A 24,024-nucleotide genomic window follows, 5' to 3' on the forward strand; every position below is an offset into this window, starting at 1 on the left:
CGCCCGCCGCCATTGGCCAGTTCAAGCCCCGCGGCCGGGCCAATCGGGGCGGCGCCGGGCGATTCAAACGCTCGGTGCTCTGTGGCCATGGCGGCGCGTGTGGCTCCGCGGCTCCCGGCTAGTCGCAGGTCCGAGCCCGCCTTCCGCGGTAAGGCCGGGATACCGGGCTGGGACAGGGGTACCGGGACACTCAGGCACCGCAGGACACCGAGGGGCCGAGCCGCCCCCGCTGCGGGCCGCCTGCTCGCGCGGAGCTGAGCGTTACTGGCCGCCGTTGCAGCCTCGCGGGTCGCCACGGCGGGCGGCAGGGGAGCCGGTGGGAGAGAGGAGCTGGGTGCTCTCTCTGGCCAGTGGGAGGGGAGGGCAGGAGCTCCAGGCGAGGTCGGAGACTGGACAGGTCTTGGCAGCAGCGCTCGCTGTCGTGGTCTTACAGCTTCCGAGCGGTGCGAGAGGGCGTACGAGACTTCAAGCTCCCTTGACACGGCTGGGGCCGGTACGGACCCCGCCCCACCCTGTTCCCTACCCCAGATAGGGCTCCTGGGATGGAAGCCTTCCCTCCTGACAAATGGGACGCCCTGACGTTAAGGGCATCCCCTTGAAAGCACCAAGTGCGACGCCGACCTAGACCCGCGCTCTTTTGCTTATTTACTTTCTGACCGGTTCGGCTTCTGCAAGTTAAAGCAAGGAAGCTGCTTTGGTGGAGCTTTGCTGTTCGTGTGAGGGGCGGTGAGAACCGCTTTTTCAGCAGAAGGTGCTGGGAGGTTCTGGGATGCACGTCGAGCTCTGTCTCTTGGCCGGGGCACCGCTGCTGTACGAGCTGTGGTAGCTCCTTCACAAGCCGGTGATGGACGCTGCCTTCTGTACGCTTTTTCCAGAGAAGAGCAAGGAGCTGGGAAAGGGTCTGGAGCACAAGTCCTATAAAGAGCGGCTGAGGAAGCTGGGGGTGCTTAGCGTGGAGAAGAGGCTCAAGGGGGGACCTTATCAGTCTCTGAACTGCCTAAAAGGAGGGTGGAGCCAGGTGGGGATCGGCCTCTTCTCCCAGGCAGCCAGTGACGGGACAAGAGGACACGGTCTCTAGCTGTACCAGGGGAAGTTAGGCTGGGCATTAAGAGGAATTTCTTGACAGAAGAGGTGGTCAGGCATGGGAGTGGACTGTCCAGGGAGATGGTAGAGTCACCATCCCTGGAGGGATAGTGACAGCTGTTCTCAGAGCCTTTTCAGGATCACTTCGTGCTGTTATTAACCCTTCCAGTAGTCTAACATCTGTGACAGTGGAAGAGAAGCAAATGATTTTACCGATGGTCAGTTGGGTTCATGTGCATGATGTTTGTGATGTATGCTATACTTGCTACTGCCACAAGTGAAAAGTGTGCTTGCTGAACCAACAGTAACTATGTGAAATACTGGACAGGCATCCAGAAGATAAGAGCAAGCCGGACTTCTTCACGTCACAAAATTGTGTTTCTTTTAGCTTAATACAGCAAACCAGCCATCGTGTGTAGCTGTGAAATTACATTCAACCATCCCTTGAATTTTGCCTTTCTCAAGAAATGTGAGAACGTGTAAGATACTGAGATGTGAAAACTAAAGATTTCTTAATCCGTAGTGTCTAGATGCTTTTCCAATTGCATTTCCTTCTTGACTAAGAAAGTTCGGCATTAATATTTCAGCTAAAAAAGTAACAAGTCTGTCTTTCTTAAAATCTGCTAGAACAAAGACGACAGAAAGTCGAAGAGTATCTATCAAGAAAGAAGACTTTTTCTGGTGTGCCCATTCAAGAAAACCAGACATCGATCAGGTAGTATTTCTGCTATGGCTTTCATTCTCTTATTTTTATATTCACTAATGTTCCTTCAATTTAATCTCAGCTGGCTTCTGTAAGATCATCTGATGCAAAGATACCACTTGCTATCTAGAACGTTCATTTTCAGGCATATGCAGTAGTACCACATCTTTTATATAACACATCACAAAGAACCTGAGGGAGAATTTGGATTTGTAACCTTGTAAACAGAGATGTTTTTCTTCTGAGTTGTCAATACATTTTCATAGTTGCTAGGAGTCAATACTGGTCTTGGTGGTTTTGTAACTTTCTGGGTAGTCTGATGCCAGCTCTGGTGCCTGACTGAAGGTTTTGGAACCTGTCAGTGTGGTAGGAACTACGTGTCCTTCTTCTGACTTGCCTCAAATGGCCTGGGCTCTCATGATTGCGGTAGCTGAGCTTCAGCTTCTTGTGCTACTCCCCTTTTCCCCTCAACAGCAGCATTTAGAAACTTGACCTTCTGTACCAGATGCATCAGACTAGACAAGTTGGTACTCATTCTTAAACATGAGAAATTACACCAGCAGTAAATTCCAATCTGTTAGACAGCTCTTTATGATGTGAGAAGGGATGTTTTGCAGCCTGGGTTCTGATCAGTGGTTGCTTAACCATTTATTTTTGCTGGAGAAATAGTACAAGCTAAACAGAAATGCTTCAGTATGAGTTCATTCTGCAGATTGCCAACTGAAACATGTGAGCATCCTCTAAAAATACATTCCTTTGTTGCATGATTTAAGATGTCTTTGTTTTTTTTTTTTTTAAGCAGTAGCAGAACTAGGAGAGCGACTACCAGTAAACTGCAAGACAAATTACAGCTCTCAACGTCTCCTAAGCCAGAAATGGTAAGTTTTTGACTAATACTTATACTGATGGCACTCTGTTTCTATGGGTACAACATTCCACTTACTTAAATTTATTTATATTGTATGACTTCCAGAGCATGAGAAGTTTGCAGGTGCAGAGGTGTGGTTTGTTAAAACTTTTAGTCACTGCTTACTATATGCTTTTTGGGAAACTGTCATATTACAGTAGGAAATGGATCATATTGCTATTCAGTTTGTACCCAACAGGAGAGAGAGTTAAAGAGGATACCATTATTGCTGAAATAATGCTTAATTTTTAACAACATTTCTCAGCAATCTCAGAGGGGTTTTTGATACATTTTGAGTCTTTGGGGGAGTTATTTAAAATCTGAGTAAGGTCATCTGTCACAGTAAAAAAGTTTTCTGTTACTTGGAAGAAAGCCAAACCATTAACAAAATAAACTGTTAAGTGTTTAGAGTTTTTCAGTGGTTTGCTGGCAAAACTAATGTAATCGGAAGTAAGTGCCAATACCTAATCAGAGTTTAAGGGAATGTGTTCCCTGTATCATTTCATGTCACTTTCTTGGAATTAAGATGCAAATGGCTGTGCTGCTTAGAAATAGCAAAATAGAGATTCTTCTCCAGACCTGTCCTCAGGGAAAGGTGAGGAAAAAATAGACATAAGACCTGTGTTCATGGTAGACAGTTTTGAGTTTGGCTTTCAAAATATTTGAGACCTGGAGTTACTTGAGGAGAAAAGCAAAAAATTTAGAACTTCAAAACTGAATGTTGAGGAGAAAAATTCCAAAAGAGAGAACAAAAGTGCTTTCTTAGAAATTTCCTGAAGGGACATATTTTGTTCTGTATGAATATCTTGTGTTAAAGTTGAGTTAAGCTACGTAGTTTCCTAAAATAAGGGTCCTCACACTCAAGATCTGGTTATGTAGGCTTTGTCAAATCTAACTACTAAGCCTCAATGACAGACCAGGAAATGAGATGCAGTGTAGTTTTCCTACAGGTCAAGGGCATCTTCCTTAAAGTCTGCTCCTTCAGACTTCCGTGTGTCATTCACATGTTTTTTTCCTGCCTTTGGATATTTCACTCTTCCAAAAGCTGCTGCTTGGACAATGCTGAATTTGTTGCTGTAGAGCATCTTTTTTGGAGGAAAAGACCCCTCTTATGAGGGGTTGTGCTGAGAACATGTGGCTGAGAGTTTCAGTAAAGCCATGTAAAACTGATGTAATTATTCTCAGCTTGCAGCATCCTATATCTCAATTGTAAGATAAATTCTCCCTCTTTTGGTGACATCTCTTAGTGCCTTAATTACTATTTTACTCACTATCTTGTGTTAGTAGGCTATCCACACTAAGTGGAGGAATGGTGCTGCCTTTAAGTGATGAGGTATGCAAACAGATACTGCTTTTGACTATATACAGCCTAAAGCAACTACTTTTAAACTCTTCTAAGAAGGTAATTTGGGCAGTTAAAAGCCAGCAGTTGCTTTAGGAGTTTTATTTCTTACTTCCAAGGCAGCATTTAAGCAATTTTTACTTGATTTTTTGATGTGAATTCTGCAGTAGTAGTTGACAAATAATCTACTCAGTATTTATACGTTGCTTCTGTAGGCACCTGGCATTTACTGTTAAGCACTTTAGTTCTGTAAATCATTGGAAGCCTCTTTGGAAATAAGTAACATGCAGCATGAATGTACTTCTAACATTTCCATGGACTTGCTTTTGATTTCAGGAAAATAAAGAGAATGTTGATAAAGTGTCATGGGACCACTCAGTTGTAAGCTCAGAAACAAAAGTTACTTTAAACTCTTCTGCAATTCCACTGACAAGTTGCCTATCAGGGACAAACTGTAATCTTGAAGATCAAGATCCAAAGAATAAAGTTATTGATATAAAATCTCAGCATGTATCACTTAGCAAGGCCTTCTTGGAAATAAAAAGAATTAAAGAGAAGCATTTGATAGCAGAAAAACAAAAGGCAAGTATCAGTGCACCGAAGAAACCAGCTCTTGGCAGGTATCGTGGCAAAGTTATCCAATCCAAGATAAATTCTTTCCGAAAAGCAGTAAAAACCGAGGGGGAAAATAGTTCTTTGCCAGACAAGAAGCCTTTTCCTTCTGCCACCAAACAAGCAGCAAATTCTTTGTCCACGAAAAGCTGTAATGCAGTTCTGAAGACCATCAAAGTCACAAACAACCCAAAGTCTGTAAAATCAAATGGTGTCCTGCCATTTCAAAGCAAACCATCTGACAAAGCTGCTACTAACTTGCAGTCTGGTCTGAAGAAACAGCTGACATTTGCAGTAGGACCAAAGAAAGTAACAGTCCCAAAAGTGGTTGGTGGAAGGGGACCACAGCCATCAAAGGCTGCTTCTAGCAATCCTGATCGCAGAGTGTGGGGTGCGAAGAAATGTGCAGATTTCTGTGAAGATGCAAGACCAGAAGCTCCAACAAAATCAACTTCTGTTGCTCCTGGTACAAAATCAGGACAGAATTCTAAAATGGATGGCAACAGAAAATCTATTCTGCCAAAAGAGTCAGCAGAAGAGAGAAGGTAACTAAATTACTCTTGGAAGCTATTCAGGCCTTTTTCCCAAGAATAGCTAGACTCTCAAAAACAGAGAACTAAGTGTTTGGACTTGATGCCCAAGGACAACAGACTAAAACTTTAGACCTAAACTGAGAAATCGGGATTTAAATTGATTGCAAGAGCTTTCCAGGCTTACAATTTTTCCTGTGCAGTTGAAAAATAGATGTTGCTGGAGCTGTTTTTTAGTCTAAGTGTTGTGACAGCCTTAAGTATGACAGATAATCCTGTAAATTAATTTCACATGCATGTCACAGTTTAAAAAAAATGACTGAGGCATGATGTATATAGATGGGACCATCTTTACAGACTAAAGGAGAACACTTGTCAATGACATTTTTCAGTTTAGTGAATGCAGCGTAGACAATGGGTGGGGATATGATTCACAGTTTAAAAGTTATTTAATATTCCTCATATAGAGCTCCTTTAAGTACGTCACATTTACTAAAAATTGATGGCCTAGGGGGTGGAGTTGAAATGAAATATTAAAACTGAATTATGCTTCACATCAGTTTCAGATTTTATAAATTGTTTGATAGGATTGTTTTGGGCTGCTCTCCACTCTTTGTGTCTTAAGAGATTAGGGTAATTTGGGGGGTGTAAAGTGGACTTAGTCACCGCAACATTTGTATCTTAAGAGACTAGTTTCTAGTTTTCTGGTTTGAAGTGGGCTTGGGAGGAAAAAAAGTGACACAGATGAATAATTCAGAAGCATTTTTTTACCTTCTTTTGACAACAAGGGTTTGTAACCTAAGTCCCTTGTTCTGGAAGGGAAGAGATTAAAGTGTTTTAACCTGATAGCTACCTAAAGAAGATAGTAACGTGTAGTTTTGGAATTTCCGTGCAGATCTAAAAGGTAGCTTTATGCCTCTTGAGATTAAAAGGAGAAGACTCAGACTACCTGGAAAGTGTATCTTGGCATGATTTACCCTAATTAGCATCAGTCAATGTAAAAAAAAGATAAAACATCTGTTATTTTAGTTGATAATATTCCTAAATGCAGAGCTCGCCTGGATGAATGGAGGGCATCTAGAGGAAAAGCAATGAGACGACCTCCTATATATGCACTTCTGGGACCCCAGTCTAAAAGTGAAGAGCAAGAACTCTCTGCTGCTGATATAGAAAAGGTCAACAAGACTCTGAGTGAATGCCTGCAGTTAACAGAACAGGTACTTGGACCCCTGCCTACTGAGTTCTGATCATATAGGTCCTGACAACATGTAAATCCTATGGGCATGCTAGACCCACGTGAATCAAATAGAGGGGACTAATTGTTCCCCAAGTTAAGCAATATCATAGTTTTTGCCAACAACTGAAGAAATTAAGCTTTACTAACTTACTGAGCTACTGAATAAGTAAGTATAGGCCATAATGGTAATAATAGTAGTAGAACTACAATGTAATGAGAGTAGCTAGAAGGAATTAACCTTTAACAAGTTTGCATTTCCAGAAACTTGTCTGTACTTCTGAAAAAGTCTGTTTCAAGTAGTTCTGAAGATGCTTGTACATCTTACTACCCCTTCTACTTACAAGACTGTATAATTAATTCTAATTTTGAAAAATAGGTGAATCACAATTCTGCCACAGAAAAAACCCTTGCTTTCTAGTTCAAAAGCAACAACACTACAGCACCTCAATGTGTCAACTGCATTTAAATCTCTACTTTTGTGTTGACTTTAGGGGCATCAAGGTGAGGAAGTACGTGCCATGCTGGAAGATCTGATACAGAGCATTCCTGGGGTTAAAAAGCTTGCAAAATATTGGATCTGCTGTATGCATCTTGAACAGAGGGGCCATCTTGAAAAGCTTATTGCTGTCTATGAAGAGGCCATTTTGGCAGGAGCACTGGTGAGCAACTTTTATTAATACCTGAGATTAACAGTTAGAGAGGCATGAAAGTATGGCATGTAAAATACAACTGCTTCTGATTTTATGAAATACCTTTATAGTAGGAGGAGAGCCATATGACCTACCTGACCATTAAATAATGGATTTGGTTTGCTCTGTAACCACTGTAGATACTACTTTGAAGAAGAAAGGTTTAGGATCATCAAAATACCATATGATGTTTCTGCCTAGAATGAATTAAAGACTGAGACTTCTAGTACCGCTAGAAACCCAAAATAGAACTTAATTTTACATTTACTGATGGACTTAATTTCTGTGCTTTAATATCAGCAAGATTTCAGAGCATCAAATACAGCTTTAGCACACTGAATACTGAAAAGACAGGATTTACTTTTGTTCTGACTTAATTCTGAACAGCATTAAATAAAGGATTTGTAATATGAACATCATGTGACCTATTCCACTTTCCCTGTAACTATTATACCAATCAAATAAGCTGAGATGATAATTCATTTTGGAAATGTCTTTCTGAAACAGTACAACTTTTTTTCAGCCCAAAGAGGAATTGCGACACACACTAGTAGATACAATCAAAAATACTGAAAGTCTTTGTAACTCTGAGAATGGTAAGTTTGAGTAATCTGTTCTAGTTACATGTCTGATTTGACAGGCAACACAAACTGTTTAAACTATTTGTACTGATATTAAATTTTATTTCATGGAAAATTTTCTGTGATCATTTTATACTCAATTGTCTTTGAAAACAATCTTGGCTAAGCAAATCCTCTTCAACAGTGGATATGTTAAAATGATTTGGGATGCTCTTGTATTCAAACTTGTTACTTTAACTTTATCAAAGCTGTGTCATCCAGTTATTTCAGCCTGATAATCAAAGAGTAAATAAAAATACTCTTGTGAGCTAAAAGTCAGTGCCTCTGACACAAACCCCTTCACTACCAGAAGCGTGGTGGTTTTATGGCAGAGTGTCAGTTAAAGGTTGTAAATATTCTAATTTTGGAAGTAAAGTAGCCATAAATATTCCCCTTCAGTGTAACATAACCTGACAAGTATCTGAACCCAGAAACCGGCTGAAATACTTGTTGAGAGCTGCTGCACTTGAAAAGGAAGACAATGACTTCTCAGGATGTGTATTTAGCCTGAGCTTTCAGGTTGCAGGTTCTTGAAGGTGGCTAAAATTATTAGTAACTTAAATTGTTGTGGCTCAGACTCAATGCATACTCAACTTTTATTCTCATGTAAAGCTCTAAGATTTCAGGTATCTCTCTAAAACATTCTCTTTAGTTGTAATTAATTGCAGCTGTACTTTCTTCAATGTTTTATTTTTAGGGGCAACTGTGATAGAAGCTCATTTAAGTGAGGTAGTGGAAGTCAGCAAGGAACCAAATTCACCTGTAGAGCCTGTTCAGGAAGCCTTCAAGGATTTCTGCCCTGATGATGACCAAAAAGCAGAGAGTGATAATAAGAGGGCAGAGAAAAGCAGTGAAGTTATCAAAAAAGAAGAAATTGATTTAGACTTAAAACCAAGAGAAGAGATCTTGCCAAAAAAGAATAAAAAGCACAAGGCTAAAGAACGGGCAAAAAAGAAAGGAAAATGCGAAAGAGAACAGAATGAGGATGGGAAAAAAAATATGGCCCAAGCAGTTAATTCTCCTGAGAAGGAGAATGACACATCTTATTCAATGAGATACAATCTTCCTACCACACCATACTTGGAAAGGTAAGATTACTTCAGGTAACCATGGAAAGTCTGTAGTGTCCGGAGTAACAGTACTGTTTGTGTCCTGTTGAAACAGGGAGGCACTGCACTTATGAATACTTAGTTGAAAGCTCTCAAGAACTACATTTTTAGGATTGCTTCCTCTTCCTGTAGAAGGAAGTATTTTTAAGTAAGCTCCTCTATTTACGCAAACTGTTTTGCTTTATGAATGGTTCACTACAGAGTAACCAGACTTCTGTGGCAGAGACCAGATTTAGGATTCCCTCCCACTGCCAACATGGCAGTAGCAGTTCTACACTGAACTAAGTAAAGAGAAAGTAGGTGTCTCCATTCCTCCTCTTTTCAAATGTAGATAAGGTTTTATGTGATATAACACAGAATTAGTGAACAAGCTGTAACTGTCCTGTAAAAATTATTTTAATTGTGTGTTGAGGCAAAACCTGGGTAGTAACCTCAGTACAAACCAACTAACACTTCCTTTTTTTTTTTTTTTTTTTTTTTTTTGCCATAAGTTTTCTTCTAAGATAGCAGACTTAGGAAAGTTGTGCTCAGCTTTGACATCTGATGGAGTTGGAGTCCTGGCAGCTGTCCACTGTCCCTCATAGCCAGAAGAACAGTTTCCCCGTAATGGAATAGGAAAGAATCTTTCTTTGGAAACTCTTTTCAGGAGTTTTTCTGAGTTAAAATATTTTGCCTAAGAAAAGAGTTGTACATCTGGTTTTAACTGGATGAATGAGAAGAGGCTCATTTCCTTTGGCTATGGGAATGGGAAAGAGTTGAACAGGAATTGTGATTTGCTGTTTCTGCTAGTTGCTGCAGAAGTAGCTTGTATGATGGTGTGCCTATCTGTAATTTTTATTTTTTTTTTTTTTTTACTTTTTCCTAAGTGTGAAGATGCATTCTGAGGCAAATGACTGCAGTGCTAAAGATCTGAAAATCGTAACTCCTTTGCGATATTCTCAACGCATTCGGGAGAAGATGTGCAAGCTGCCTGAGGGTGTTAAAGATCAAGATTCGTGTGTCTCTTCACTTGAGCCGCTGGGAGACTTGGAATCAAAAGCCACTGTGTTTATCCACAAACACAGCAATGCTCTGCAAGAAACAAGTGCTGAAATAGAAGAGTAGAAGTAATGCTACTGCTACAGAGGGGTTAAAGATTTCATACTTTTTAAGGGGAGTTGAAGGGTACTTGTTTTATGCAGCTTTGAGAAAGGAGCCTATCTACAGTTTGAGTGGATGGCCTGAGCTGAAATTTGACTGCCTGAGTCACTAAATAAACTTTTAAAGTTTCTGCCTTTTCAAAATTGCAACAAATCCTGTCCTGGTTTAGTACTAGACTAAACACTGTCTTTGTTTCATTAAATTTTCAATTAAGGACTAGGTATAATGCTTCATGTTAGTAGTTGATTGTGGTATATAGCTAATATCTACTGTTTTCTTGTTGCAACTCCTATTAATTGCTTAGAGACCCTCAATCTTTTAGTTTAAGGAAACAAAGTAATGTAGGTGCATGTCTACACTGACAAGATTTAGCTTTGAAAACTGAAGCCAGCTACTATAGTGTGTGCTGAATTTGCTGTTGTATCTAGTTTTAGGGCTGCTTCAGCAAAACAGTTTAATCTCTTTAGTTACTGAGCTTTGTTCATTATCAAGTAATCCTAGATGAGGTCTGATACACTACTTACTGTCTGACATTTTTTATGTTGGTTTGTATTAGTTTGTACTATGGTATACTTATTAAACTCATCAATTTAGTTGTGTTTGTTCTTTATTTAAGGGCTCAAACTATTTATTCTGTTCTTGAAAGCGAGTTGTCCGAACACAACACTCGCACACGTCCCCTTCAGGCCCCGCTGGGTGTTTCCGTTCAGCGGAGCAGCAGCCCAGGCTCTCCCGGGGGCCGGGCCGCTGCCGCGGGGCGGGCGGGGCCAGCGCTCCCGCCCGGCCTCGGAGCCGCCGCCCTGCCCCTTCCTGCGCCTCCGCCCCGGCCGGCCGCGGGCAGCGCGGAGCGGGCGCTCGGGCTGTGCCCGGGTTTGGTGCGGGTCGCGGCCCGGCCCGCTGAGGTGAGTCCCCAGCGGGGCTTGAGGGGCTCGGGGCGGGCTTGGGCTGCTCCTCTTCAGGGTCAAGGAGCCGTAGGAACAAAAGAGCTCGTCAACCCATTAGAACACCCTGTGTGCTCAGGTATATACATAGGAGGATGTTTGAATTATGGCCAACCCACTTACTAGCACCAGCGTTTGGAATAAAGGCTAACAGCCACTGCTCGCCGAGAAATCCTTCAGGAGATGCTTTTTTAGCAGAAAACGGGATCATGTGTGAGTTTCAACTGCTATGGGAGCTCTTAGGAGGGGTGGGGCTAAGCTCAGTAGTGGAGGAGAGGCCACAACCTCGCGCTGTGCCGCGGGACTTGTAGGTTGGACATCAGGAAGATTTCTTCACAGAAGGGGTGATTAGACAGTGGAATGGGCTGCTCAGGGACGTGGTAGTCACCATCCCTGGAGGTATTCACAAAGGGAGTGGATGTGGCATTCGTTGTCATGGTCTAGTCGACGTGGTGCTCTTGGGTTGGACTCAGTGATCGCAGAGGGTTTTTCCAACCTCATTGATTCTTGTGATGTAGTCTAAATGTAGTGATTGTACAACTGGGAACATTTCAAAAGTACGTGAGGGAAGGTTTACACTGGACATTAGGAAGCACTTATTTACTGATAGGGTTGTTGAACACTAGAACAGACTCTTAGAGAGGTGGTCAATGCCCTAAACGTGTCAGTGTTCAAGAGGCATTGTTACAATGCCATTATCAAGGTAATTTAACTTTTGGTCACCCCTGAAGTGGCCATACAGTTGGACCAGTGACCATTGTAGGTCGCTTGCAACTAAAATATTCTGTATCTTCCAGTTGTTGAAGTCTTTGCATAGTAACTTTTACCAGTTTGATCCTGCTTATGCTGTTTTAGGTGAGAATTGTCACTGGAAGCTTTAAGTTTCTTGTTTCTATTACTATGCCTGTGAGTTTTCTTTAGTGTTACGAAACCACCTGCAGGAGTGCAGGTAACAAAAAAGATGTGAAGTTGTAAGTCTACTGACATTTTCGAACAGCTTTAGCATTTTAAATTTAAAAATACAGAAATAACACTATAATGTTTCAAGTTGTACTTCCTGGAGGCCTCATTTTCAGTAGAATCAAGGTAACGGTGCAGGGAAGTGTGTCATAGTAATGCTGGACAGATGTAGGTACCCACATTTATCACCCCTTCTTGTTATTTTGTTTGGATTTTTTCTCATGCAGGTTATATTAAGAGAAAATTTTTAAAAGTGTTAAGGTCATGACAAAGTTAAGAAGATAATCCTGTGAAAGAAGGCACTTGAAGAAAAGTGTTGGAACTGGTTTTATAAAGAATGGAAGGATACAACGTGTTGAAAGTACTAGGAGAGGGATCCTTTGGCAGAGCTCTGCTAGTTCATCACAAAATCAGTGACCAGAAGTATGTAATGAAGGAAATCAGGCTTCCAATGGTAAGTGTAACACAAACCTCACTCACCACTTAAAAAAAAAAAAAAAAATTAAAAACGGTAATTCTGGGTGTATTTTTGAAACACTGAACACTTTTGCTTAGAGTTTTGTGTATTAGACAGTTGTGTAGTATGGTTACTGTGTAACTACATCTTGAGCTGATGTTGTTGGTACTACCTGAAGTACGTGGTTAGATTTTGGGATTTTGGGAAGTGTAGCAGGTATGAAGATGCTTAGAATGAAACCCCTGTTCCCCCTGATGCCCTTGGCGTGATTGCCCTTGATTTCACTAAAATGCAGATTTCATCTGCAATGCCTAATGAGGAAATTAATACCATATTATTGCTGGTAATTAGTTATTTGGGTTACATTCTCTGCACTCAGCTAAGCTGAAAGTCACAAAATGGGAGGCACTGGCTTTCTGGAGGTCAAAGCTCAGCTAACACGTGGGCACTTCGCTTTATATTGAGTTCATGCAGCCTATCAGCTGTTTCAAAGTCTGTGTGTGCTGCTTTGTTATATAGTTCTGCACTTTTAAAATAGAAAAAGTTATTAATTGAAGTAGGAAAATATCTCTCAAATTAAAAAAAAAAACCCTACAAAATACCAAATGCCCAAAAAACCCAAAGAAGTATTCAGCTAGTAATAAACCACAGATTAAAAAGATGGGACTTTAAAAGTTTCTAAATGACTTAAAATAAGTGAAGAACAATTCTTAAAAATATTTTTCTGTGAAAAGTGAGGCACTTTATGTGTATATGTGAAAACTTGCTAGTGTGACATTTATAGTAAGTGTATTTATATTTTCAGTCTTCATCTGGTGTAGAGAATTCTAGGAAGGAAGCTGTTCTTTTGGCTAAAATGAAACATCCAAATGTCGTTGCCTTTAAAGAATCATTTGAAGGTAAGTATAAAAAATTAAATTTCTTCATTTGTTTGAAGCTGCGTAGTCCTCAGGGATTACTTTCTTTTTTTGTTTATAATGTGTTATAAACAAAATACATGTTTATTGTAACATAGAAGACATAGCATGTACTTTCTAGTAAAAAGTATTACGTATAGTAAAAAAACAGTACTTATCCTGCTAATGAAAATATTAATTATTCTTAAATTATCAAAAATTTAGCTGATGGCCATCTGTATATAGTGATGGAATATTGTGACAATGGAGATCTAATGCAAAAGATTAAACACCAAGGAGGAAATTTTTTCCCTGAAGACACGGTAAGAAAAGACATCGTTTTCAACCAAGGGGTAAACTGAAGCATGCTGCATAAACCAAATCAGAGATATGCAAACATCTTGATGAAACAAAGTAATTTACAGATAGGAGCATTATTTCTTTCATAGTTTCCAGCAGATCAAGACAAGAATTGGACTGAAAGGAATAAAAAAAGAAATTGCTACTTGTATCTGAAAATTGTTCAGGTAGTGTGAAAACTGGTCAGGTTTGTATGCAATTAAGTAGGAACTTTACACAACCTTCAGACAGAATTTAAAGCACAGTAAGAGTACTGCAAATGAAAAGTAAACAAACCACTCTGGTAAGATAAATAAAGCTAACCAGGAGAATAAATGTCTGCTTTTTAGGTAGCAGTTAAATGTTTAAACTATTCAGCATGTGCTAACTCCTTTTAGAAGAGAAGTCAGAGAAGCTATAAAATTAGGTAGGAGAAGATTCAAAGTGACATTTTTGTGAATAGAAGCTATTTCCTGCTACAGTTAGGAGTATCACCTGTGTTAAAATGATAGGATCAGAAACCTCAGCTAATTGAATATTTAGGCTTTCTATGCACCTTTAAGAGTTTTCCTCTGTACTTAAAAAGGACCACATTTCCTTTTAGAAACAGTATATTATTTCCATGTGAGTTTTGTTTTTGTTTGATATTTGGTGGTTTGGTTTTTTTTTCTGTTTGCTAATTTACTGTGTAACTGTAGTTAACTTGTTTATAAAATGACCATCAGGTAAAGGCCCGGGTAGTGGTTCCGCAGCTTTATTATTGCTATGTATTATTAGAGCTTTCTGGACACAACCAATCAACATTCCTTCTGCTATGTTAAAATATAATGTGTCTTGAAGAACTCAGTCTTTCATGCTGGTTGGAGGCTGGAGTTACTTTTAACTCCCAAATGTTCTGAACATGCTTTTGTTTTCCTAATTTTTTTAAAATCTATTAGTAAAGTATTCATTATGTTGAGCAGTGAGCTGTTACAACTCTTAGCTACTCTTTTTCAGATCCTTCACTGGTTTGTGCAGATGTGCCTGGCTGTGAAGCACATTCATGATAAACGTGTGCTGCACAGGGACATAAAATCCAAGGTGAACAGAGCAAGTTTTGTTGCCATTAATAAACTCTCCTGCATGCAAAAGTTAAACCCCCTCTTTCATAATTTTCCGTGACTGCTAAGTTCTGTGGGTTTTATTTAGGCCTAAGAATATCATGTAAATGAAATTGTTGAATGCATGGGATGATGTAATACTGTGGGTGTAAACATCATTGAAGTATATCTATATCCCTCATATCCACACAGCTGATAGCACCAATTGCTTGTGACAGACTGCATATAATTTAAGACATTACAGAATTATAAAAAGGTGTATGGATTATGCAGTTTGCAAATATCTTGCCTCACAGTTTTTTCTTTTCTACTCTTCCCTATCAGAAAGAGGGAAATTCAGAAGAAAGTAGGCCCTTGGTTTGAGTACAGCATAGAGATTAAGGCAATTCTAAGCTCTGATTCTTCCTCTGCTAGTGATGCTAGGGCTTTAGGCCCATAAAGCCATTCTGGTTTGGGCTTTTTTGGGGTTTTTTTTTTGGCAGAAGTATTAGGAGAAGCAAGTAAAAGGAAATACAAAGATAAAATACCAGAAGTAGTTATCTCTGTGTTTTCTGTATATCCAAACTGCAGAAGATTTGTAGGAGAATATTTAAGTATGTTAATCTTTGCTCTTGAAATGCAGAATGTCTTCCTCACTCAAAGTGGAAAAGTCAAATTGGGAGATTTTGGATCTGCACGCCTTCTTGCACAGTATGTGGACATCCCAACTGATCTCACTGGCGTCAAGTTTAATTTTACCATTGACGAACAGTACAGAGCTCATAAATCATTGCTTTTCACCTGGCATTTCTTCTCTGTTGTTTCATTAGTCCAATGTCATATGCTTGCACCTATGTGGGAACTCCTTATTACGTACCTCCAGAAATATGGGAAAGCCTGCCATACAACAACAAAAGGTACTCATGTTTTCAGTGGTCACAAATAATGCCTGACTGATGGATGGATTTTTTATTGCTGTCTCAATCTGGCTTTGTGGCTTATCCATATTTGTTTCAGAGAAGATACTGAGCTGAAGAATATTTACAAAGAGGTAATTACATTTTTTTAAGATGGTAGTGCATAAATTCCTCTTTACTTAGGTAGCTGAGAGCACAGTATCTTTAGTCCTCGAAGTTTGAAAACCAGTGTGCAGACCTCTGTTTGTTTGGGAGAGTGAATACACACATACAAACATACACACACAAGGAAGTGTGTATATATCCACAAACATAGGTACGTGTTTGCATCTTTTTGCTGGTCTTATTTTTTGGGGATGGTTGGTGGATGATGGTTGATTTTTTTAAGCTCTTCATGGCAGTCCTGATTATGTAGGGATAATGGCACAGAATGGATTACTTAGATTTATAGAGCTTAGTTATTCTGGTCCTTATGCAAGAACTGTGATTGATTTTCCAGGGGAGGTAAGAAACCTTCTACAGTTCAAGTTGTTTCCTGCTCTTCTTGCAAGAAAGGCTGCAGTTGCTTCTTGTGCAGATGGCAGTACTCACTTTTGGTGAAAAATGATGAGGGTTTTTTTCTCAGTAGGAGAACTCTTTTTGGCAGGGCCAGAATTCTAGCTCTCAGAATTAGGATTGTGTGGCTGCCATCTGATTTAAGGGCCATAGAATACAAAGGCTTTCAAGTGCAGAATAAATATTGTTGGAGCAAATTGCTTAAGAGACATCTTAGGAATAAAAAGCCACCTACAACTGTATGACAGTCATCCTTTTTTACATCAGGGTAGGGTAAAATAAGCAAGAACATTTCCACAGGAGAGGTTAAACACATAATTGTGTTGTCCTTTATGGTTACTTACATTTATTTTTAGCTTATTCAGCTCAGTTATGTACACATATTAAATCTCACACTTCTAAGCAAGATACTACATTGTAATTTTTGTCTCAAAACTTTTTACCTCTTTCTGTATCTACAGTGATATATGGTCTCTGGGGTGTATTCTGTATGAGCTGTGCACTCTAAAACACCCGGTAAGTACAGCTTTATTGCTATAAAAGTTTTGGAATTCCTTGAAACTTAATTAGCAGTTAGCTGTACTATAGAGTTGACTGAAGTGCTTGCTGCTTGCTTCCAAAAGAGGGAGGTATTGCTCCACCCTTTCCATGCCTCCTTCACTATATGTTTCTGTTTCAGCAGTTCTTGGGACCTACTGGACCCTTCTGTAGAAGACTCAATTTTCAAATTTGTTAGAAAACAATTGTTTTTTTAATTGGTTAATTTTCCTCAATATCAGTGAGGTGATCTGGGCATATTGAGTCCAGCAGCCGCCAGGCTAGTTCCAGATATCTGCAGTTGCAAGAGCATTGCATTTTACAGGATCAAGATAATCACAGGACATGGAGACAAAGACACTCAAAATCTCTGCTAATGAAAATACATTGTGTGCAAGTATAGCAAAATGTAGTAAGCAATAAACATTTTCATAGCTTGCATCAGTGATACACCTTTGCTTATTCTTCAAATCAAACAAGTCACTGTCCAAGCACTATTCTCCTGTTGGAACGGTGGGGACCTTGATGAATGGTTGTCTTTCTGTCATTTCTGGGACATTGTCTTTTACAGTGTTGTTGCTACGTTTCTTACATGTTAACTTCCTCTGGCTTCTCTATACAGACACATAGGTGAAATGAGAGCCCTTATCAGGATATGTTTGTTTTGCAGGAAAATGAGATCCTAATTGAGGGTCATTTTGTTTTAGATTTTTATAAGCAGCAGTTTCCTTTCATTGAGCTCATACTGTATCTTGAAATCAGAACCATAGAATATTCTGAGTTGGAAAGGACCCACAGGGATCATCAAAGTCCCAGCTCCTGACCCTGCAAAGGACAGGCCCAAGAATGACATATATGCCTGAGAGCATTGTTCACATCCTGTGTGTCACCAAAAGGTTCTCCACAGCTGCCAGTGCCAGCTGTGCAAGAGTGTAGAAGTTCACATTGATGTGACTGAGTGATAAGGGAGCCTGTGCATGGTGTGTGTTAGCCTAAGTAGGTCTGTGGCAAGTCTTTGATAGTGTCACGGCTCTTGGGGCAGAGCTCAGAGCTGGGATTTCAAGGAGGGGAGTATTCTTCTCTTATTAGCAGTGTTGAAAAGTTACATATCTGCTTTGATGTGATGGTCACATATGTTCTTGCATAAGCTATCAGAGGTGATACAAGAAGATGACACACTCCTTGGGTGCTTGGCACCCTGCAGCCAAGCCAGCAGGGTGTAATCCAAGAAAACTTCCTGCATGGTATCTAGAAGTTCTCAGACACTAGATTTGCAAGAGGATGTTTGTGCTCTTACAGCCTACTTTTGATGATTTTTTTAAATCAGAGTCTCCATATTTCCTAGCTTACTGTTTCACTCTTGTAGTTTGAGTCTGAGCTCAAGTATATGGGTTGATGAACTTGATTTCTATAAAAATAAAATCTGAACAATCATAAATTTATAGTAATAATTCCTATCTGCTTTTCAGTTGTACAGGTTATCTTAAATTATGTCAGCTACTTTTTACCTTCTGCTTAAACTCTGTACTCTAATATTAATTTATTTTTAATGCAGTTTCAAGCCAATAGCTGGAAACATCTCATCCTTAAGATATGCAAAGGGTCCTACGATCCACTTCCATCTCACTATTCCTATGAACTTCATTACTTAATAAAACAGATGTTTAAGAGAAATCCCCAGAATCGTCCATCAGCCAGTACTATTCTTTCAAGAGGTTGCTTAGCCAAACTTGTAAAAAATTGTTTTCCTTCTGAGGTATGGTATATTCTTTGCCTCTAGATTTAAGCAATACTATCTACATTTTAGATACTAAGTCATTTTCATTTGTAGTTTGTTAGTGTGTAACTATAAAATGTAGTGTTATGTAGGTCCTATTCTAAATGCCATACAATTCTAGACTTACCAGAAAACTCGAGTTTTTACAAGTGTTTGTTTTGAAAATTAAGGTTGAATATTAACCCGAGGCTAATAAAATTAGATATTTTTAGCTGGAACAGTGCTTTTGTATAGTGAGTCTATTTTTAACAATAATATATGCAATAATTTGAAGAAGTTTAAAATGACACAGTACTTGCATTTCTTCATACACCTTTCAGATGGCAAATGAGTTTGAGCAGGTATTAAAGGAAACCAAGAAACATGAAGGCAATGCATCAAGACCAAAGGGTAAGTCAGTAACGTTTTTGTTGATGTAAGGAATGACAAAATGAGTAGGAAATGAAAGATCTTAAATACAGCTATAAAACGTTAGTATTATCTGTCCAATCTACTTTTAATTATTTCAAAATCTTATATTATTGAACTTACATGGAAAAATTCTTGAAGGGTGTAAATTATATTCTAAGTAGAGTGCAAAGCTGCAATATGTGTATTGTAAGACTTAAGGCTTGTGCTAGAAATAAGCTTTTCATGTTTAAAATAAATAAAAGTTTTAACAATTGCATGTATTTTGAACATGACAGTTCTTTTTTTCCCAGAAAATGGTGAAGCAGGTTACATTCATTAATTTTTAGAGCGAGAATGTTGGACATTTTTCTTCTGCATAAATTTAGCTACACCAAAATTTGCGCACATTTGGAATGGAATAGTAGAGGGATTCTCTGTTGAAATTGAGCTCAACATTGTCAGAAGTGTGAAGAAGCTATCACACAATTTTTGTTGCTTGGCTCAGTGGCATTGCTGTCATACTCTGGAATACCACTTTGCTACAAATGTTTGCTAAAGGTGTTAACTCTTGAATCTGTTCGTTAATGTATCAGGTAGTGTCATGGTTGGTGGAAGTTCAAACAATAAGACAGAAAATAGAGTAAGTATGCAAATATAAATGTTTGTATTTTACTAATTTAGAATGTTCTATATTATAGAAAAGTTTTTACAGAAAATTATTGCTATGCTAAACCATAAATCGGCCTATTAGTGTTCAAATTGTAGTTTTCCTGTGTGTTTCCCACCATTCTAACTCTTTGATTCTTCCCACGTTTAGTTCTGTTCCAAAGTGGGTTTTTTTCTAACCCTGTTAAAACAAAATCCAAACAAAAAAAACCTCTCTTGTTTTTCTAAGTTTTTTTGATACTGCCAAAGTTTATCCATTTTCTTTACTTTTGAGACACGTTTAGAACTGGCTGCTTTGGAAACAGTCTAGTCTGACGTAATTGTCACCAGGTTTTAGGGCCCAGGTGAGATTTCAAGTGAGGAGAATAAAGTCACAGGTGGCCAAGATGTTCCTATGGGTACATTACAGCATAGCCTGACTCAGCCATATTCAGTATATTTTTAAAAAGCATGTTGCCCTGGGGCTTATGTTTTTTTCTTTTCATAAACCTGTCAATCTGAGAAGTTTAGTATTCAGGTGCATCTTGTTTTCCCTGGGAATGTAAATAATTTATATTGCTTTTGTTCTTAAATGTAAAAAAAAAAAAACCAAACTACTTAAAAAATCCCCCAAATTACATCAAATAACTACATATGTGCTTAGCTTCAGAAACTGAGGTTGTCTGTCATGGGCACACAGTGTGAAATACAGTGTAATAATAGGTAATGTGCAATTGCAGTTGTCTTCATGATGTTAGTGGTTTAGTTTTCAAATCTTCCAATCTTTAGGCCAGGTATTTTATAGCAAAACTAAAATAATTAATGCCATGCTAATACTACTGCTTTGTCTTTCTTGACAACAAGAACATTAATACAGTCTTTACTCTTTTAAAGCGAAGGAAAGATGAAAGTAGCAAGCATAGCCCCTTAGAAAGGAAAAATGCTGAGGGTTTGAGTGAAGGCACAAGGGAACAAAAGAAATCTTGTCAAGAAGGTAAGTTTTACAGTTTTAAGGCTGATGGACTTCCTTCTGTGTACTGGTATCTACATGTCAGTGATATGGCCATTTAAATAGGTAGCTCAAACTAGTCTCAGGTAACTCAAGACAAGAAAACCATGCCACCATCAGTTACTTCTGCAAGTACATTGATTCATAGTGCTCATCTGAGATTTTTAAAAAAAACCTTAAAAATTATCTTGTCAAAGTATTAAAAAATGACTGTTTGAAAACATTTGGAATAGAGTAAATGTATGGGGAACACTTTCCAGTTCAGATTTGTACCCATAGAATCAAACATCACTGCTAGTTAAGTGCTTCTTAGTACTGCTTTGCCTGTATGGGGCAGTCTGGACATGGAATCAAGTTAGATGCTGGTTATCATGGGGTTTTTTTGTTACAATTACAGTATCAGCTTCTGCTGTCCTCCCAGGAAGTACTGATTTGTCACACGCCCACAGGAGGCAATGGGAAAAGAGGATATCCAATACTGTACTGGATGTCCTGGAAAATGCATCCTTGCTTTCTTCCAGTTTTACACCTGAAGAGACTGAAAGTAAGATTTAATTACATGTGCTTTTAATTCAAGTAGTGTCAGTGATTCTTTACAGATTTTAAAAGCCAAAACTTTACACGGCATGTTTAAAATTATGTTAAAATAATTTTAAAATATTTCATTAATGAACACTCAAAAACTTCACTGTGCTGAAGAGAATTTCTTTGTGTTTTTGTGTGACAGGAGGATTGCAAAAAGTCGTGAAAAACACAGCTAATATTAGCAACTCTACAATTACAATCATTGCTAAGAAATTATCCTACAACCCTCCTCTTAATACACCATCTGTGGAGGTAGCAGTGAGGAATTCATTTGGTGCAGAATGCAACCTTTAGATTGGGAGCATAGAACATCTACACCTCTACTTTTGTTGTCATTTAACATACAAAATGACAACAAGGCCAGTAACAACAACTATTAATGATGTACCGCAGATGTGAGGCAGAGACTTTTCATTCTCAACAGCTTTTAATTAAAACACTTAACATGAGGTTTCTTCTGAAAAAGGCTTCAATTTTAAAATGCCCCACACTGATGCAATTGTTATTTAATGTGATTCTGGGTATGTATTCTAGGTAAATGTGAATAAATGCTGCAGAAATAAATAATCACGATACGAGTAGTCAGAAAATTCCTAAGCTGTGGTAGGAATGTTAGATGATAGTTATACACAGGGCAGGGAAAGTGGACAGAGGAATGCATGTATTTAGGTGTTCTGCTATTAAAAAGCACAGAAACAGCCTCAGGCTTCGTTTTGTGAGACTTGCAGAGCCACCACATAAGTTTGCAGGGACTCTGCCTCCTCACACCCCTCAGCCAGTTCCTGCTGGCTCCTTGGCCACAGGTGGTTCCACCGTGGCCTTCTGTAACTTTTCTTCCTTTCTATGCTGACAGTGTCAACCTCAGTTTTTTGAGAGGTCAGTGATGCTACAGATGGAGCACCTTTTCTTCCTGTGTTTCTCTCTTGAGTGTGACCCACACTGCTAATGCAATTTTATCTAAATGGCATTTATGAATGCTTTTATACCCAGGTGGTAGTGTTATAAACTACAGTGAAAATAAGCCACGGAAGCAGTGGAACAAGGAACCTCCTCAGACCCTGATGAACATGCTCAGCAATGCAGATGTCACCTTAGCATTTAAAACATACACAATTTATAAACCAGGTAAATCCCCATTTTCTGGGCAAACATTTTTGCAAACAGGTTTATTAATAAAGGCTTTTTCTTCTTTATTTTTTTCACACATAGCCCCTATGATAGTGCACTTGCATTCGTATCACAACACGCTAGATTTTGGGTTTTTTAAGTTTACCAAATGAAACATAGACTTCAAAAAACCAGGTTTGGCCTTCATGAGTGATTGTACATCTCCACTACAGCTCTTCATGATGGATTTTCATATGCAACTCAACAGCTGAATGAGGTTGTGTCAAAACACAGGTGCCTCCTGTGTCCTCCCTCCTGCTAAGCTGTGTGGTGTGTGTGTGTGTGTGTGTGTTAGGGAGGTGCAGGAAATGCACTGTAGCCCCATTAGGTAGATCCACCTTCACTAAGGCAGTGGTGCCCTGGTTTGAGGGCAGCATGGTCAGATGGCGCAGCTGAAGACGACTGCAGTCTACAGATGTGCACAGCCACAGTCACAAATACATGTTCTGCACTTCAGTTGTCTTACTACTTTATCTTCCCACTTAAAATAGGTAACAACTTATCCTGGAACCTGCTGCAAACCGGGGATGAATTAGAAAGACTCTACTGTATTTATATTATTAATAGTTTTACTTTAAAAAATAAAATATTTTGGTGACATTTTAATTTTTGTATTTTCAAAGCTTCTGAAAATATATTAAGAGGTCCACTTTCTGATGAAAGCAAAGCATCTGATGAAGTAGATGGTGAACATGAAGCTGTTGTCGTAGATTCTGAGAGACTTGAGCCTAGATCTGATGAAGATGACACGTATGTCCAAATGATGTCCTTGCATTTATGTTTTCTTTGGTTCCTCAAAGAGATTCTTGCATAATAACATTCCTCCCCGCCCCCCAAAAAAAGTATTTTTCTCAGCATTTAAATCCATCCCTCTCTTACATAATGAAATTGAAATTTAGTAGCATTTGATACCTTACAATGTATGAACAAAAATGCTGTGATTTATGGATGTTTGTATATTTTGGGGGTAGTTCTCAGACTGTGGCACCTAGAGGTGAACCACATAGGCCTGTATTGCTGCAGTTTGGCTGCAGGCTGTCAGTATCAACACATCTGCAGTCTCTTAGTATATGAATTTGGCTTTGCTTTTGATAAAACTTACTTTTGTAAATTCCAAAGAGAACATCTATTGGTTCATTAATCACAGTGGGGCAGGAAGTAAGTCTCTTGTGCTGATATTTTTAACGTAATTTATCCTAATTACAGGGTAATTTTTTTGGGGGAAAAAAGCAATTAACAATTTATAAAGTTGTATTTTGCTTTTTAAATTATCATGTTTTTGAACCTACTTTTAGGGACTTCGAGGAAGATGACCCGGACTGGGTGTTGGAACTGAAAATGGTATTGAAACAGAATGACTGAAAACTTGAATTTATGTATGATTAGTGAAGTTAGGTGTGCTGGTATCCAAGTTGTTGTTAATCATTGGTTATTCATTAAATAATTTCAGTCCAAAAAATCTGAGTGGGCATATCTTGTGTATTGCAAAACTGAGGATGGAAAATGTACAATAAACTCTTTTAGAAAAGTTTCTTTTTGAGGAAGAACACTTGCAAATAGCTAAACAAGTCCACGTATTAAATGTATTTGAAGTTGGTAATAGCTTTGCAGAAATGTTCAGTCAAATTACAACATTCTCCAAATTGCCCTCTTGTTACGTTTTGAGGAGATGGTGTAGCACTACGAGAAGTGTAATGGTGTTTTTCTGGATTTCATACGGAAATGCAGCGTTGTGGTGAGCTGATGCTGGGTGGATACCAGGTGCTGCCACCAAAGCCTCTCTGTCACTCCCCCCCTC

At 39.0% G+C, this 24,024-nt stretch overlaps 2 protein-coding genes across 8 annotated transcripts; both read left to right on the plus strand.

Annotated features, from left to right (window-relative positions):
• Positions 1–40: 40 nt before the first annotated feature.
• CKAP2 (cytoskeleton associated protein 2) lies at positions 41–10,565 on the plus strand. 2 transcript variants are annotated; one of them, XM_032099673.1, is made up of 9 exons: positions 41–148; positions 1,711–1,798; positions 2,586–2,664; positions 4,372–5,192; positions 6,229–6,394; positions 6,906–7,073; positions 7,627–7,699; positions 8,421–8,811; positions 9,699–10,565. In XM_032099673.1, the coding sequence occupies exons 1-9, from the start codon at positions 88–90 to the stop codon at positions 9,934–9,936; spliced, it is 2,085 nt and encodes a 694-aa protein (XP_031955564.1). In that variant the 5' UTR covers positions 41–87; the 3' UTR covers positions 9,937–10,565. The 2 variants fall into 2 exon arrangements, with proteins under 2 accessions (XP_031955564.1, XP_031955565.1); XM_032099674.1 differs by having other exon boundaries at positions 2,589–2,664.
• A 210-nt stretch (positions 10,566–10,775) lies between these two features.
• On the plus strand, positions 10,776–23,759 carry NEK3 (NIMA related kinase 3). 6 transcript variants are annotated; one of them, XM_032099675.1, is made up of 16 exons: positions 10,776–10,874; positions 12,101–12,327; positions 13,136–13,229; positions 13,452–13,549; positions 14,562–14,645; positions 15,288–15,355; positions 15,475–15,561; positions 16,578–16,632; positions 18,209–18,409; positions 18,751–18,820; positions 19,414–19,460; positions 20,360–20,459; positions 20,872–21,018; positions 22,050–22,184; positions 22,850–22,976; positions 23,522–23,759. In XM_032099675.1, exons 2-16 carry the CDS (start codon positions 12,211–12,213, stop codon positions 23,586–23,588), a joined length of 1,497 nt encoding a protein of 498 aa, XP_031955566.1. In that variant the 5' UTR covers positions 10,776–10,874; positions 12,101–12,210; the 3' UTR covers positions 23,589–23,759. The 6 variants fall into 6 exon arrangements, with proteins under 6 accessions (XP_031955566.1, XP_031955568.1, XP_031955569.1 ...); XM_032099677.1 differs by having other exon boundaries at positions 20,896–21,018; XM_032099678.1 differs by lacking the exon at positions 20,872–21,018.
• Positions 23,760–24,024: the final 265 nt, after the last annotated feature.

Source organism: Corvus moneduloides, chromosome 2 (assembly GCF_009650955.1).
Source record: "Corvus moneduloides isolate bCorMon1 chromosome 2, bCorMon1.pri, whole genome shotgun sequence".
NCBI lineage: Eukaryota > Metazoa > Chordata > Aves > Passeriformes > Corvidae > Corvus > Corvus moneduloides.